Consider the following 15,114-nt stretch of genomic DNA (forward strand, 5'->3'; position numbering starts at 1 on the left):
TTGGGGGGGGCTGGGGGCGGGCGGGAGGGAAGGGTCAATTGACACAGTATTTTAAAGATGTTTTTCTGTTGCCTTTTTTATTTTTAAGTGACCTCCTATATATATGAATAGATAGAATGTTTTATGAGTATAAAACCAAGTTTTAACTTGCTTCCTGACATGAAGATTTACTCTACTAACAACTCATGTGCAACTGGTACTCTTGACCTCATTCCAACGGTTTAAAAAACCCACCCACACAACCCATTGCGCTGCAGCTCTTAGGTTTGACCTGGCTTCATACTGGTGCTGGGTCTCTTGATTTCCTCTACCTTGGGAACTGATATTTAAAACCACTGCTCAAATAAGTGTCTCTTCAAGAACCTTTCTCTCGTCTCTCTCTCTTTCCCTCCCCCGTGAGCTTTTCTGGATGTTTGATTTAATTCTTTCCCATTAGAAGTGGCTGATTTTGTGTCATTGCTTCCTATATTTACATGTATCATGGTTTTTCAGTGGGGTTTTTTTGGTGGTGGTGGTGGTGGTTGTTTTTTGTTTCTATTTTGTTTTGAGGTTTTTTTTTTGCTATTCCGAACCACACGGCTCTCAAAGCGGTTACTGGGCTAACGTTAAAGGAAGACATGGGGAGAATTAGTTTCAGACCTGGACGCCCGTTGACATACCCAACCGTTCTTGTTTCATGAGGTCAAAACAACCGACCACAAGAATACCATTGGAAATTAAAAAAAAAAAACAACTGACTGCAGTATTTATGAATTTTGAGAGTTTGACCAGTGGTCACCACGATCTTAAGTAAGAATCTCTTTGCTTTTGTCAAAGAGGATACGTGCAGCATCGGTCCTGTCGGGCGTTGCTTGGGAATGGCGTGGTGAGACCCCATCTCCCCGCTGGGCACCGCACCGCTCTCATGGGCGTGCGAGTCCTTGAAGTTTGTCCAGTCTGTATCTAGTCCTCCTTTTCCTTTGCCATTGCTATACTTGTATCGCCAGGAAACCTCATTTCATTTAGGCTTGTTATGCTTTTGTCAGGTGAGTACTAGACTATATAATGTGTTTGTTTCTCTGCGTTCTCTGGGGGTGCCTTGAACACAATTAAAGCTCATTGCAAGCTGATTCTGGAACAAAAAGGTAGTGGGAAAAAAAAGGAAAAAATTAAAAAAAAAAAAACAAGAGAGAGAAAACAAAACAGAAAACAAGCAAAACAAAAGCAAAAATGTTGGCTGTGTTATCAGGAGATCCCAGTATTTATATCACAAACTTCCTAACGTGATGACTCAGGCGTCAGAGTTTGATGCTGCAGTATAAAACTATTATTTTATGTATTGTACAAGTAATTTATTAAATGTCTTTCTAAGGGTATATGCTGCTTTTAAGATGCACTATATTTTTGGATCTAATCCTTGTATTATTTTTTTTCCCAAGGAAGTAAAATGTGCTGCAAAGGCAAGCCACGGTGATTAGTATGCTAACTGCTACTTCTCTTTAAAAGGGAGAGTGGGAACTAGCTGCGTAACTTTGCTAAATGAATTAACTGCTGCCAGAGAAATGATTAATGCTGATAGTGCGGTCGTTAATCTGGAGTCCAACACTTCATCAAGTCTGTACTCTGAAGAGCGCTTAAATAGAAGTTAAAATGCCTAGCATATATAGTTAGATTTTTTAATATGTAACTTTATGATTGCCTAATAAATAAAACAAATCTGCATGCTGGAATCACTATAATCCTGTAATAAAATGAAATCTGATCCACTAGGAGAAAGCACGGTGAAGCATTGCAATTCCAGAATCAACACCACATCCTCACTTGTGTCTTGTAATCCGCTGCTGTGGTGGTGAAGAGAGAGAGAGGGGTGGGTTTGCAGAAGGGAAGCCCTGTAGTGCATTTTGCAGTGAGACGAAGCAAACGTTTGCCACGTTTCCACAAGCTCACATTTTCCTCCACTTCATGTCCTCTACCATTGCAATGAGGAGCGCTGCTTTCACCTTTTTTTTCTGATCTGAGATGCGTTCGGAGGTGCCGCTGGGTGAATGTTGTAGCCCATGGCTGCAGCATTCTCAAAGTCTCTATTTTAGGGCTGCCTAGAGAAGGTTTAGCTCAGTATGAGGAGCAGAGCTGATGGCCTTGCATAAGGAGGGGATCTGCTAAGTATGGAGCGGTTTATTTTTGTCGGAAGTGAGGTGAAGCTAAAACTATTAACATAAAGAACTTATGCTCTCTTTCCTGCTAGAAATTTTCTCAACAGATTTTGACTTCGTTTCAGTTTTGTCTCTGCCAACACAGTCCAAGTTAATTTTACATTCATATATATAATACGTGTATGTATGTATACATACATCTATAATTCTAGTCAGAGTGTGTGTTTGTGTATTTTCCTGTTTATAATACATGTATGTATATTTATAATACTCCCTGGAGTATTTCATGACTCAGGCATCAGATCTGATGCTGTAGAATACAATATATGTGTATATGCATATGTTCAAATACTGTGTGTATATTTAAAAGATCTATTGGTGGTGGTCTGTAGAACGATTATTCCCTTTACTCTCAAAATTTTAATGGCATTACTTGCAAAGTCTAAGTGTACAGTATTTTCCTACACTCCACCAAGATAGGTATTATTTATATCGAAGTCAAATATTCATATGCATTTTAAGGTATTACACAGGTAACATTGCCATTTTTGCAAATAAAATCACTTTTTGGCAGGAAGGAATGCTAAAAATACCTTTTTATAAGGTCATTACCCCAACCAAATGACTGCTAAAAAGCCAGTGAGATGACTCCTGTTCTTGTACGAATTTCAGTGACTGTGGGCAGAGCCCTCTCGGTAGGTGAAAGTCACTGCGTGGTTCATGCAGTGCCACTGTTGTCCCTTTTGGCTAATTAAGGGCATGCAGAAAGAAACTAGCGTCCTAAAATAGAAATGGCAACTGGCAGTGTTTGATTTCATTGATTGCTTAGAAGCAGAGACGGTCCCAGGCTACGAACCCAAACGACCCCTCCGTTTCGGAGGGAGCCGAGTGGGGGCCGCAGGCACTGGCCGGGCTCGTCCCTGCAAGCAGCGGAGTCCACCCTCCGCGACGTGGGCAGAGGAGGGAGCAGCTACCCCACGGCGGGGGCTGTGGCGGGGATCCCCCTGCCCAGGCTGGTGTTACCCTGCATTTGTGACGTACCCGAGAGAAACGTGCATGGTTTCAGTCCTGTTCTCACTACTACGTTTGCTCTGCATGAAGCTATCTGGATCCCTCAGACCGGCAGGAATGATACTAAACACTTTGGTGATATTCGATGCGTGGTTGTTTACTCGTAGTTCCAAGCATCACCTTTGATTTCAAGGGTGGGGATGCCCTAAGAGTTTGTTCCAGAACCAGTTGGTTGCAAGTGCACCTCTTATCTATGCCTTACAAACTTCAGAGGCCATATTCAAAACAGGGTTTTATCAGTGTATGCAAGGGGGTGCAACCCCTCTTCTCTTCCTCCCCAGGTCAAACAGTATGGACAGTTTTCACACATATCTACCTGTATAACCCTCTGTACCTCTCATAACTGGTCAATGACTGTAACAGGTTACATCAGGTGTTTTTTCTACATACTTTTTACACAAATTCTATGCGATTAATGTAACTTAATTCAATGCATCATTTTATTGTACTAGTTCTTAAGCTTGTCTTTATTTTTTTTCTAGGTGACTGTGGTTTCTTGTGATTTTTATTGTATAAATAAATGAGGTGGCTGTTGATGCTTACTCTCTGTTACTAAGAATTTTTACCTTTTTGGAAGAAAGCATTGCTATGAACTAATGAATTTAAAACGTCATTTACTCATTGTAAATACAGTATTGTGCAAAAAACAAAAATGAAAAAAAAACACCCGACCCTTTTCATTCATTTGAATTGCTAGTGTTAACTGAATTTTGTCTAGACACCATTTCTGTTGATGAAATAAAGACATATCATTATGTATTGTAAATCGACTCATCTTGACTCTGAAATTGATGTCGCAGTGCTCGGGTTAATGCGCGGGCTGTAGATGAGATTCGGGAGGGTAGGTTGGATGTGGCTGATACTGCCCGATGAATCTCTGGACTGATGAAGTGACCTCCACTCACGCGGTCCCATTGCTAGTTCACGAGTCGTCTTTGATCCAGGGATCCAGTTATCTTTGATCTGCTGCAGGAACAGCCGAGGGTATTTCATTGCAGAGATGAAATAAGTTGTTTTAGAAGATCAAATAAGCTGTATCTATACCCATTCCCCTAGCACATGACTTCTTAAGGCAATTCTGCTAAGTCTTTGTTTTGGTCTTCTAAAGTGTCAGTGTACGTGTTGGGAGGCAAGGGGAGCGGTTGGGGTTTGTTTCCCCTTTACAGAAAACCTGAGAGAAATTGAGAGAGGTTTCTGTAGAAACAAAAAATAGCTGAAAACCTCTGTGTGTAACCCAAATATGGCCGTGTTCCTTTCTGAAGGAGGAACTCGTGCCGTCAGTTAGCATCACGTATACTGCAGAAGATCCAGAAAAGAATTTCTTCCAGGAAAGAAGAGATTATAACAGCCTTAGGTCCTATTACCACAAGCAGGGCGTGGGGTCTAGCGGGGGCCATTTGCTCTCTGGGACTCCCAAATGCATGGCAGCCACCTCTCTCCTTGGGCTGGATGCAACCGGAGAGCCTGCTCAGCAGCTTGGCAGGAGGAGACCAGGGAAGGGGAGGGTGGCATGACCAGTTGTCCTACCCTGGTCCACACACTTGCTGGGATGCTGATGTGGGGAGTGGGGAGGAGGGCAAGCTGCTAGAGGGAGGTCCCCAGGCTTTTTTATCACCAGTCAGGAAACCTGAGATCACGTGCCCTGGGCCAGCATCCTTAGGACGCAAACTGCATCCTCCTCCATCTGCAGCAGTGAAAGTTGCCTGCGATTTTTCAGTCCTAAAATTCTCATGGAAGAAAATCAAACGTCACTTTCCAGAGTTCCCCAGTTTTCTGAATCATCCTGTTGAGCGTATATGAAGAAAGCTTCCCGCCCCCTCAAATCTGTCAGATGTAGCATCCACTGCATCTACACATAACCTGGCAGTAGAGAATGTACTTTAGCAAAGCTGTTTCTCCATCCCTGCTCAGTTGTTGCTGGCACTTAATGGCCACTATCTTAAGTATTTCTTTTTTTTTGCCTTAAAATACTGAACAAATGCACAGGCAAACTGTCAATGAGTTTGTAGTGAGGCAGAATATGAATGTAAAACACGAGCACTGGAACAAAACCACTGTAATCTCGAGCAATCTTTATGCTTGACTCTTTTTTTTCCCCTGCTGTCCTGCTTTCTGCTAGCCTTGCCTTAGAGTCGCCAAGTCGTAGAGGATTTTTATGCTTAGGGAAACTGGCATAGCAAACGAGCTAGTTCCAAGCATTGCTTGCCGTTGAGGTGATAACAAATGCGAGCTGTGATAAGCTTGACAAATAAAAGCAGCCAAAAGCATGTGGCCAGAAACAGGGTCAGGGACAGTCAGAGGAAGGTGCTTTATTTTCCAGCTGCACAAGTGGAAGGACTGCTTTCTTGGGCCGCATACAACCCAGAAATCCAACCCTTCAGAGCAAGTCTGTCCTAGCAAACTGAAAATGAGCTCTCCTTCAATTCCTCTATATGAACTATATGAGACAGTGAAAGGAATAAGATTTTCACGACCCCGAGGTGATACCTTGCAGATCTTCTTGAGCAGCAAACTGAAGAAAAGCACAGATGTTTTGCACTTGAAATAAATTGCCCGGTTTTCCTTAGTTTCAAATTTGAAGCCAAAAGTACAAGGAGGCTACGTTAGCATGGAAAGTCTCTATCAGAGCTTCAGGACTGCATTAGCACAGGCAGACGAGCAGCAGCATATTCTTCAGCTGAGTTCTTATCTCTGTTAAATTCTCTGTCCCTTCAGATTCCTTGTGTGTTTCTTCCATCTTTTATTCAATGGCTGCTGCAGCCTGGGGAGATAGAGGCCATGTAGCCTTCCAGGTTACTTTTAAATCAAACTAACCCTTTCTTGTAGGCGTCTTGGGCCTTCTGCTGCCTTGAAGGTCTATGGATCAGGCTGGTTTCTGATATGAACACTACTAGCATGCACAAGTTGTACATCCCAAAATGTTCTCCCAAAGACACAGCGCTATTTCTGCAGTGGCAGCACACACTGACTGGATCCAGCTCAGTCCACGTGAGAAAAATCTTGAGTTGTGGAGTGAGCTGCCCCGATAACACCAGCAATCAGAGTAGGGTACTGTCGGGACTAGCGTAAAATGGAGGAATAAAACAACTGTTTGCTTTCTTAAATTGTCTTATGAATTTAGCATTATAGCGGTGGGAGAGGGGAGCATAGCAACAGATAATCTGCTTTTTATCTCTCTGCTGGAGGTGGTTTGTGCTCAGTCCCTTAGTTTATTTCTTCTCCTCGGAATGTCATTACTTTTTCATGATAGAGGATAGTTCTAGGAGCATGCTCTGAAAGATAACAAGAGAAAGAAAGGATGAAGCTGAATTGGCTTAAAGGAGAGAAAGAAACGTTATCATAGTATTAACCCAGGTTCCACCACATACATAGTTGAGAAGGTGGGAATCTGGTGTTCAGCTGACAACATGCTTACCTTGTAGGGCTTTGTTCAGTGCTAAGGAGAGGGTGGGCAGAGGGAGAAGACCTTGCTTTTAAACCAAAATAAACACATTAATCCCTGAAGTAGCTTGCTTGAAATCAGTGGACCCATCCTAGAGGCCTTGCTTTACATGTTAAGGGCTTTTGTATATTTTTGATTGCTTTAAAACCATACAAAGATGGACTTAATTAAGTGAGTTCCCCTTTCTAAAATCCAGCTTATCCATTTGTTGCTGCACAAATCCTCAGAGAGGTTCATTAGTTGTCAGCTGCTGCTGACCTCCAAAGTTTATCTGTGTTTGCACAATTGGTGAATGGTTACCTTTGGGTGACCAAGTAGCTTTTGCAGAATAATTGGTACACTGGCTGTCATCAGCATGAGCTTCTCCTTAGTGCTCCAGAGCAGAATAAAATACAACTACTGTGGAATTGAATTTTTTTCTTTTTAAAGAGGTGTTTGCATAGAAAAACTGTACAAAACAAGGTGTAAATGTGACTACCTTTAAGGAGTCTCAAACATCCTAGAGGAACACAGGGTTTTACCAGTCCCTTACCCCACCTGTAGATTTTCCTGGTGGAGCTCAGCTGTCTAAATAACTAACTCCTCCGCAGTTACTAGGTTTGTTATTTCGATGTACATTCACTCTTATCAAACTGTTCCCAGCCCCAGGAGCGAGACCAACTAGTTAAATGAGTGGATATTTATTCCTCAAGTGTTGTTGAAAGGGTGAGTAAACATGCCTTGTTCTGGAGAAGACTGCAAGCATGCAGGCTGAATAGCAGCTCTCTCTTTCATAGCCTGCTCACTACGGAGTATTTTCCCACTGGGTAAAAAGCTCAAAGCTGAATGGAGAATTGAGAAGTAGAAAAAGAATTGAACAGCACAGAGGAATAAAAAAGCAATGCAGTGAGGGAAACTGGACCCAGTGAATCATAAAATTTCCCCAACTTTGGCAGAGCCAGGATTTCAGCCCCAGAGATTTTCTTTTCTGCAAATGAATAAAATCAGCAGCCCTATCTCAGTCCAATTCTATGAGCTGAGAGTATATCAGCTTTACCAGCTGCTTCATTATCAGCTTTATATCTCCCTCATTCACCATGAGGAGGGGGCCTTGCTTTTAAAGACACATTGACTACTTTGAAGCCAAAAATATAGACTTAAAGAAATACCACTCTGAAAGCACGGGGGTCTCTGGAGGAGAGGGTGGGCTAAAGAATAGGGAATGGATGTGAAGGTGAGGAAAACTCAGCACTTCTTGAAAAACAAGAATCTGAAGTTGAGTGCCTAAAATGCCTAATTCTTTCTGAAAATCTTGATCTAGTAATTTTGGTTTCCTGGGAGAGTGGTTCAGCTAAAATATTGCTAAGAATATTATAAATCTTCTAATGACTTCCAAATTTGTTCCGTGATTCCAGGAACTTATCTTGACTCAATGAAGAAACACGACCATTAGATAATGTCAAGTCTCCCCATCTTCTTGGTATATCCTTGGGTACTCTAGCAAGGGGACTAGCACAGTAGTTGTCTCAATGCAGGTTTAGGCTTGGGGTGCAAATGTGATAACCTAGTTCCACCTAAAAGATGGTGCCTTTTTGAGAAGAGTTGCCAATCTAGTGTTAATCCTCCCAATCCCAGTTAACCAAATTAAAACCCATAGGTTTTAGAGCACACCTTAGGATGCCTTAGAAAACTGTTACATATAGACCAAAAAGAACTGACGCTGGACATGCTCAGGTAGCACACGATTTAAGTCCTCTGCTTTAGAAAAGCAGGGAGAGACACACAGCTAGCAAAAGACTTCAAACACAGCTAGCAATGAAATATCACACAGCCTCCAGCTTTTGTAGAAATGTTTGCATTCGGCTGTTGACTTGTGACGACCCTGTGACACTCTGAAGATGCAACACCAGGCTGTGGCCATGCTCAGCTGAGCTTTCTGACGTTCTGCAATTGTTCCTTTGGTTCATTGAAAACGTCTGAGGAGGAAGACTGGTTGATTGTCGCAAAGAGTGACTTTGGAAGCAAAGTTCTCTCCCTCTCTAATTGTTCAATCTCTTATTTTCATCTCCCCAGAGTGAAAAAGAGAGTCAGTCTACCCCTTAGTGCAATGCTCCGAGAGCTAGACGACTATTATATGCTGTAATTTCTGGCCCTGCTTATTTTCAAGAGAGCAAAGATTGTGTCTGTACTAGTTATATACTGACCTTTGACTGCATCAGCCTATTAATTTTATCAGACTTAAAAATGTATCGTGCACCAGTAAAGGGCCTGACTAGTACAATTTTTTTTCCTCATAATGTCATTCATGTGCAGAATCCTGTTGACAGCAGCATAATTCCTACACACCTTTGTATGTCTCTAAGTCCCAGTTGGCATTTCTGACTGTACTTATACTAAATTCAGTGCAGCTCTTTTCAGCGAGTTACGTGTGCAAGGCAGCCATTTAAGGCCAGCTTGCCTCGGGGATGCTGGCAGCCTAGGACCATGCAGAAGGTGCCCTTTTGCTCCATAGCTCCCCTTAAATAAAAGTTAAAATTGGCGAGCGATGCAAAACTTAGGGCAGAACTATGTGTGTACCCACGATATCTCTTAGAAGATAAGATACCATATATTCTCTAAGATGTATCCTCTAAGTGAGCCTTGGAAATTATTAGCTTGGAGCCAGTTATCAGTGAACAAATTGTTTGCTGTCACTTCAAAGCATGCTGACTGTGCTCCTCATTACCAAGGTGTTGGAGGCTTGCAGATAGCAAGTTTTTAGCTGTACACAGATGCTGAATTCCCCTGTCAATGTAGAGTTTCCTAATGTTATTTATCCCAGGTCTCCATCGAGTTGAGATTAGCTCACCCGTATAGTTGGTGATGCTCTTGTCATTGTGTTTAGGTGGGCTGAAATCAGTTGGAAATTGCCCTCATGTCATGCAGCAACTCTCTCCTCCTACGCTTTTCTGTGTGCTTTCCCTGATGCAATGAAGGTCCAGTTTTCGTGGTCTGTCCTCAGAACCTAATACATTTAAAGTCTGACCAGCAGTGGCTGAAGAAAAAGATGTTTTTCCAACAGATCAGAATTTCTTGAGAAGCCTTTAGCCTAATAAGTTTTTCAAGATTTCTGCCTCTCATTTTTGCTTCCCAAACTGAATAATGGATAACTTTGGACAATGCAATGGCCAAGAAACTGAATGGAGTATGAAGAGTGAGTGGTTTGGGTGTAAAACTAAACATTTGGAGCATAAATATTTTTTCAAGGTTTTATGCCACAGTTGGACATAAAATGAAGAAATGGCTCTTCACCTCCACCAATTCCAGACAAGGAAGTTTTAAACAGCCTTGCTAGCTTGCATTGTGGCCAAACATGGTTGGTCTGTACAAATCCTACCAACGGGAAGGGCATTTCTTCTTTTATGTATATAGCTGGTCTGGTTTGAACCAGAAAAGTTGTCTGAAAAGTTGAGGAATCCTCCTGCCAAACATGCACTTTGTATTCAATATCCTATTGATCTGTTTCATGAGGGTTTTTAGTGAAGGGCTGAATGCATTCTCTCTTAAGGGTCCAAAGTAACCTCTCCTCCAAAGAGAAAGTCCTAAGAAGAATTTCCTGTTCTCTTTGAGGGCTGCAGTTTTGTACTTTCTTGGAAAGAATCACTTGATCAGGATCTGGCCAACTACTATCTACCACCTAGTCTCCATGTTTTGATCAAGAGGATGCAATACATTATGAAAGGTAACTTTTACAACATTTAGTTGTCCCTAAGCATAATTATTTATCTGTCAGAGATTCAGGTGTGGTGTGGAAATGGCATTGATAATATTGCTCAAAAAAATCTCATCACTGGCTAAAAGTCAAGCTTCCATTAGTGTACTGTTAGATCTGTTAGGTGCTTTCAATGGTGTCATGACTGACAGGATGCAGTTGACTTGTATGCAGACTCTTGCAGTATCAGATGGATTGATTTTGTGGAGCTCTGAGGTTTTCTTTCAGCTAAGAAAGCTATGGTGGTGGTGGGCAGTTGCAGTTGTCCTGCTATCTTAGCACAGAGCGTGGGTATGTGTTTGGTTGGAGGTTGCTAGAATGGTTGTTGAGGTATAGAAAGTGGTATTTTCAATGTTGAGTGGATACTCCTCTCTCATTGAGCTAATGCAAAGAATGCTACAGACAAATGCTGGTAGAATGGTATGGATGAAGGGAAAAAGAAAACATTCAAGCCAGTATGGAGGTAAAGACGATAACTTGGGAAAGTTACCAAAGAAAATTGAACAGTGTCAATTGGTTTTTCTCCATTTGGCTGTCCAGCTTAGATTAGTATCATCCAGGTTGGAATAGACTGTATTTTGGCTGTTTAGAAAATGTTGGTGCGTGTGCATTCATTGTTATGTTAAAAAGTGTCTGTCCTTTCTCTGCATTACTGTTGCAAGTCACTGTTGATCAGGCATGGCTGATTTTGTGTGCTTTAGTTGAAGCTTTTAAATACAATTCCTTTTAAATACTTTTTTTTAAGTTAGTATCACTAATTTTTGAATGCTCCTGTCACACAGATAAAGCTAACCATGCATATTTTTCGTTTATCTAAACATTAATACATGATGATTGTCTCCTGGAAGCCCAATGAAAACAAATCAAATCAATGCTGAGTGCCTTTGACACCCAAGACTAAATAGTGAATATAGGAATTGGGAAATACAGACCAGAAGGACAGACAAGATTTAATGCCCAGATTCGACATTTTTATGACGCAACAGCATATTTGTGCCTTGAAACTGGTATTCATAAGATGCTGTAGCAATGCTAGCAATAAAGTGCATTTGCCAGAATATTGACTCAATTATATATAGAAGCACCTTTGCTTTAAAATATCATGTGCTGTAAACAGGAAGCTACAGGTAGCGTACCTACATAAGTCATATTTTAAAATGCTAGTACCAGTCCCATACATAATGATCCCCAAAGGCAGCATGCCAAAAGAGTGTTACTTTCAGGAGTAATGACATTGCTTTGCAAACTGCCTGTATTTCTCTGTATATTGTGGAAACTAGAACTCCATGAAAACTAGAACCCACAAACAGTTTTTTGGATGAGCAATGTGTAAGAGTGCCTTCTGCTTCTTACCACAAAATATTTTAAGTTGTTTGGTTGGTTGGTTGGTTTTGTTAGATTTATATTTAGGAAAAGTATTTAATTTTAGAAAGAGTGGGGAAAAATTGAACAGAATCTATAACTTTGAGTACTGTGTGAAGTAATCTTCTCTTTATTACATGCCCTCTAAAAAGGTATTTAAGGGCTTGCTCCTGCATGCATTTGTAAAGGAGCTTTTTTGCTCCTAGAGGACAAATCCCATGATCTGGGGCAATCAGAATTCAAAGTACTTTAAAAAAAAAAAAACCAACCCTCGTTTGTTCTTGAATGCAAGCACTAAATCTTATCAACACTCACTGTAAGCAAGCTTAGAGTGTGTGGCCAAAGAATAGGAACAGCTGCTGAAACTGCAGTTCTGTAGTCATTGGCTCTGGCATTGCAATTATTTGGTGTTTTATATGTAGATCTTTTGATTTATTCATTGAGCAATTATTCAACTCGGTGGTTGCCCCTGGGAGAAACCCCCTGAAGCTGAGAGAGGCTGAGCCACTGAACTCAACGCACTCAAGACTTCTCTTTCTTATGGTGTCAAGCAGGCTGGAGCTGAGCAAGTTTCCCTTGGGACAGTCCTTGTCGAGTCGATTGGGGTGATGTAATGAGTAAAAAGGAGCTGAGATTCGGTGACTTAAGAGATCCTCAGGACTCGGTAACTTCCCAGTGATGGTTTTGCTTTCACCGTAGAAGGGGACCAAGCGTGCGGGAGGAGCTCGGCTTGGTGCGGGAGCTCGGCTTGGTGCGGGAGGACGCGAGGCGCTGGGGCCGTGTCGCAACTCCTGCCAAGGCCTCCCCGCCGCCTGGCTCGCCCGCTCCTCCCCGGGGCCGGGCCAGGCCGCCGGGGACGCCCGCCCCGCCCGGGACCCCCGCCGCCCCCGCCCGCCTCCTTCCCCCGGGGCGCTACTTGCCATCGAGACGCGGCGCCCCGTGGCGGCGGCCGGCGGCGGGCTGCTGGGCGGGCTGCCCTCCTCTCGGAGCTTCCCCTCCGAGCCGGAGCCGGAGCCGGAGCCGGAGCCGGAGCCGGGGCCGGGGCCGGAGCCGCCGCGGGAGGCGGTGCTCTCGCTGTCGCTGCCCGCCCGGCTGCCGGTGAGGACGCGGGAGAGGAAGCTGGACTTGCGGGTGCCCGGGCAGTGCCCGCTGTCCGGGGAGCCGCCGCGCTCCTCCTCCAGGTCGCGGCAGACGCTGACCCGGCTGTGCTTGCGGGGCACCCGGCGGGGCGCCCCCGCCGCCCCCGCCGCCGTCCCGGGGGCGCCGCCCGCCGCGGCCCGCGGCGCCTCCTCGCTGCTGGAGGAGGGCGGCGGCTGCTGTCCCTGGTGCTGCGCCGCGCTGTGCCGCCGGCGGGGCGGCGGCGCGCCCCGGAGCTCTCCGCGGTGCTGGCGGCCCGGCGGCCCCGCCGGCGCCGGAGCGGGGGCGGCGGCGGCGGCGGGGGCGGGGGCGGGGGCGGGGGGCGGTGGCGGGGCGGCGGCGGGGCGCGGCGGGGAGGCGTCGCTGGCCGGGCAGGCCGGCGGCACCACGGAGCTCTTCTTGGAGTTGTAGAGGCTGGTCTCCTCCTCGGCGGGGCCGGCCGGCCGCCGCGGCCGCCCGGAGAGGCTCTTCTGGATCTTCTTGAGGCCCAGGTGGGCGATTTCTAGGATGTTGAGGAAGAGGGAGACCGCGGCGATGCTGTTCATGAAAACCATAAAAATGGTCTTCTCTGTGGGTCGGGACACAAAACAATCCACCGTGTTAGGGCAAGGGGGCCGAGTGCATTGGTAAAGGGGGGACATGTGAAACCCGTATAAAAGATACTGACCTATCATAAAGCCCACTTCGACCACCGACCGGGTCAGGATATGTAGGACATAGGTGCGCAGCAGGGACCCTCTCAGGGGTGCCTTATTCACTTTCTTCTGTTCCTCCAGCTTACGCAGTTCCCTCTCCACTCTCCTGTGCTCCTCAGGCATGGACTCCAGGTCTTCTAGCTGAGCCCGCAGGTGGGCTTTCCTCTTCTGTCGCTCCTTCTCGAGAGCCCTTAATCTGTAGAGCGCATGGCCCATGTAAACTAGCGACGGAGAAGAGACAAATATGATCTGCAGTACCCAGTATCTGATCAAAGAGATGGGGAAGGCTTTGTCATAACAGATATTGCTGCAGCCAGGTTGCTCCGTGTTGCAGATGAACTCGGACTGCTCATCATCCCAGACATCTTCGGCAGCCACTCCCAGCACCAGCATCCGGAATATGAACAGGATCGTGAGCCAGATTTTGCCAACTATGGTGGAGTGGATGTGCACTTCTTCAAGGATGCTGCCCAGCAGGTTCCAGTCCCCCATGGTCAGAAGTTCATATCTGAAATACAAAAAATGTTGATATTTTAGCAACAATACTGGATTTCTTTTGGAAATGGCCCTTTTTAGTTTTGTTTGGGTGGGGTTTTTTTGGTTTTTTGTTTTGTTTTTTTTTTTTTTTTTAATAATGATCTTTCATATATATTCTTCTGATAGCAGGAGAGCTCTTAGAAGTTCATCATTATTTTCTGCTTACTGGGTCTTTCAATGAATGCAGACTTCATGATTACTGGTGAAAGATGCAAATGTAAGATTATTTTAAGCTTAAGAGAGATTGATTTCAGCTGTAAGCCACAGTACTTCTTAACTGCCTACAGTTTTACACTATTTTCTTCCCACTAGGAAAGAAGACAGTTTTTTCCCACTTAGCAAATCCTTTGCTAACTGTAGTTTAATCCTACACCTACTCCATTCCCCTGTCTGTGGCTTTGCTGTAGTTTTGCCATAATATGTAATGCTCAGGGCATCCATTTGTTTGATAAAGTTTTGAGAAGTATCCTGTAACTGCAACAGAAAAATGTTTCATTTTGTACCCCAAGGTAGTAGCATTATTAGTGCCATCCATCCAATATTTTCCCATCTACCAGGGTAACAATCCACAAGTTTCTCACTTGGATTCCTAAAACTACAAATACATAGCTAATTTACACATAGCTGTACATGTGTAAATAGTCTCAGTTCTAGGATAATGTTAAACTAAGAGTGCTTCTGGGATTAATATCTTGGATTTTATGCATTTAAAGTCTTATTGAATCACAAAGACTTTGTCTTAATTATAAGTTTCAACATATAAGATAAATAAAACAGGGATTACATAATGGAGTGATGTGGAGGTTTTTCTCTGTGAGTGAGAGATGATCTTTTTAACTACCTCTTTCCCAGAATCTCTTTGATTCACCAGCAAATTGATCTATGTTCTGCTGCCAGACGCTTGATCTCCAAGCCGCTTCTCTGGAAACTGTTCAGGAGCTTCAGGTAATGTGGGGAATTGAAATGTAAGATATTCGTCTGTTTATTTGTGAATGCACCGCACATTCG

General features: G+C 44.1%; 1 protein-coding gene across 3 annotated transcripts; it reads right to left on the reverse strand.

Moving 5' to 3' along the window:
- Window positions 1-44: 44 nt before the first annotated feature.
- Window positions 45-14,793, reverse strand: GJA10 (gap junction protein alpha 10). Of its 3 annotated transcripts, none has more exons than XM_087776369.1 (2): window positions 12,658-14,793; window positions 45-6,475 (listed from the first exon to the last, which is right to left on the reverse strand). In XM_087776369.1, exons 1-2 carry the CDS (start codon window positions 14,059-14,061, stop codon window positions 6,437-6,439), a joined length of 1,443 nt encoding a protein of 480 aa, XP_087632495.1. In that variant the 5' UTR covers window positions 14,062-14,793; the 3' UTR covers window positions 45-6,436. The 3 variants fall into 3 exon arrangements, with proteins under 3 accessions (XP_087632495.1, XP_087632493.1, XP_087632494.1); XM_087776367.1 differs by having other exon boundaries at window positions 12,053-14,793; XM_087776368.1 differs by lacking the exon at window positions 45-6,475 and having other exon boundaries at window positions 11,729-13,442; window positions 13,542-14,793.
- Window positions 14,794-15,114: the final 321 nt, after the last annotated feature.

Source organism: Nipponia nippon, unplaced genomic scaffold (assembly GCF_047370975.1).
Source record: "Nipponia nippon isolate SJK-2023a ecotype South Korea unplaced genomic scaffold, ASM4737097v1 scaffold_4, whole genome shotgun sequence".
Classification (NCBI taxonomy): Eukaryota; Metazoa; Chordata; class Aves; order Pelecaniformes; family Threskiornithidae; genus Nipponia; species Nipponia nippon.

Excerpts from the sequence above, each read along its gene's own strand:
- GJA10 (XM_087776367.1), bottom strand. The coding sequence starts at position 14,061 with ATGGGGGACTGGAACCTGCTGGGCAGCATCCTTGAAGAAGTGCACATC.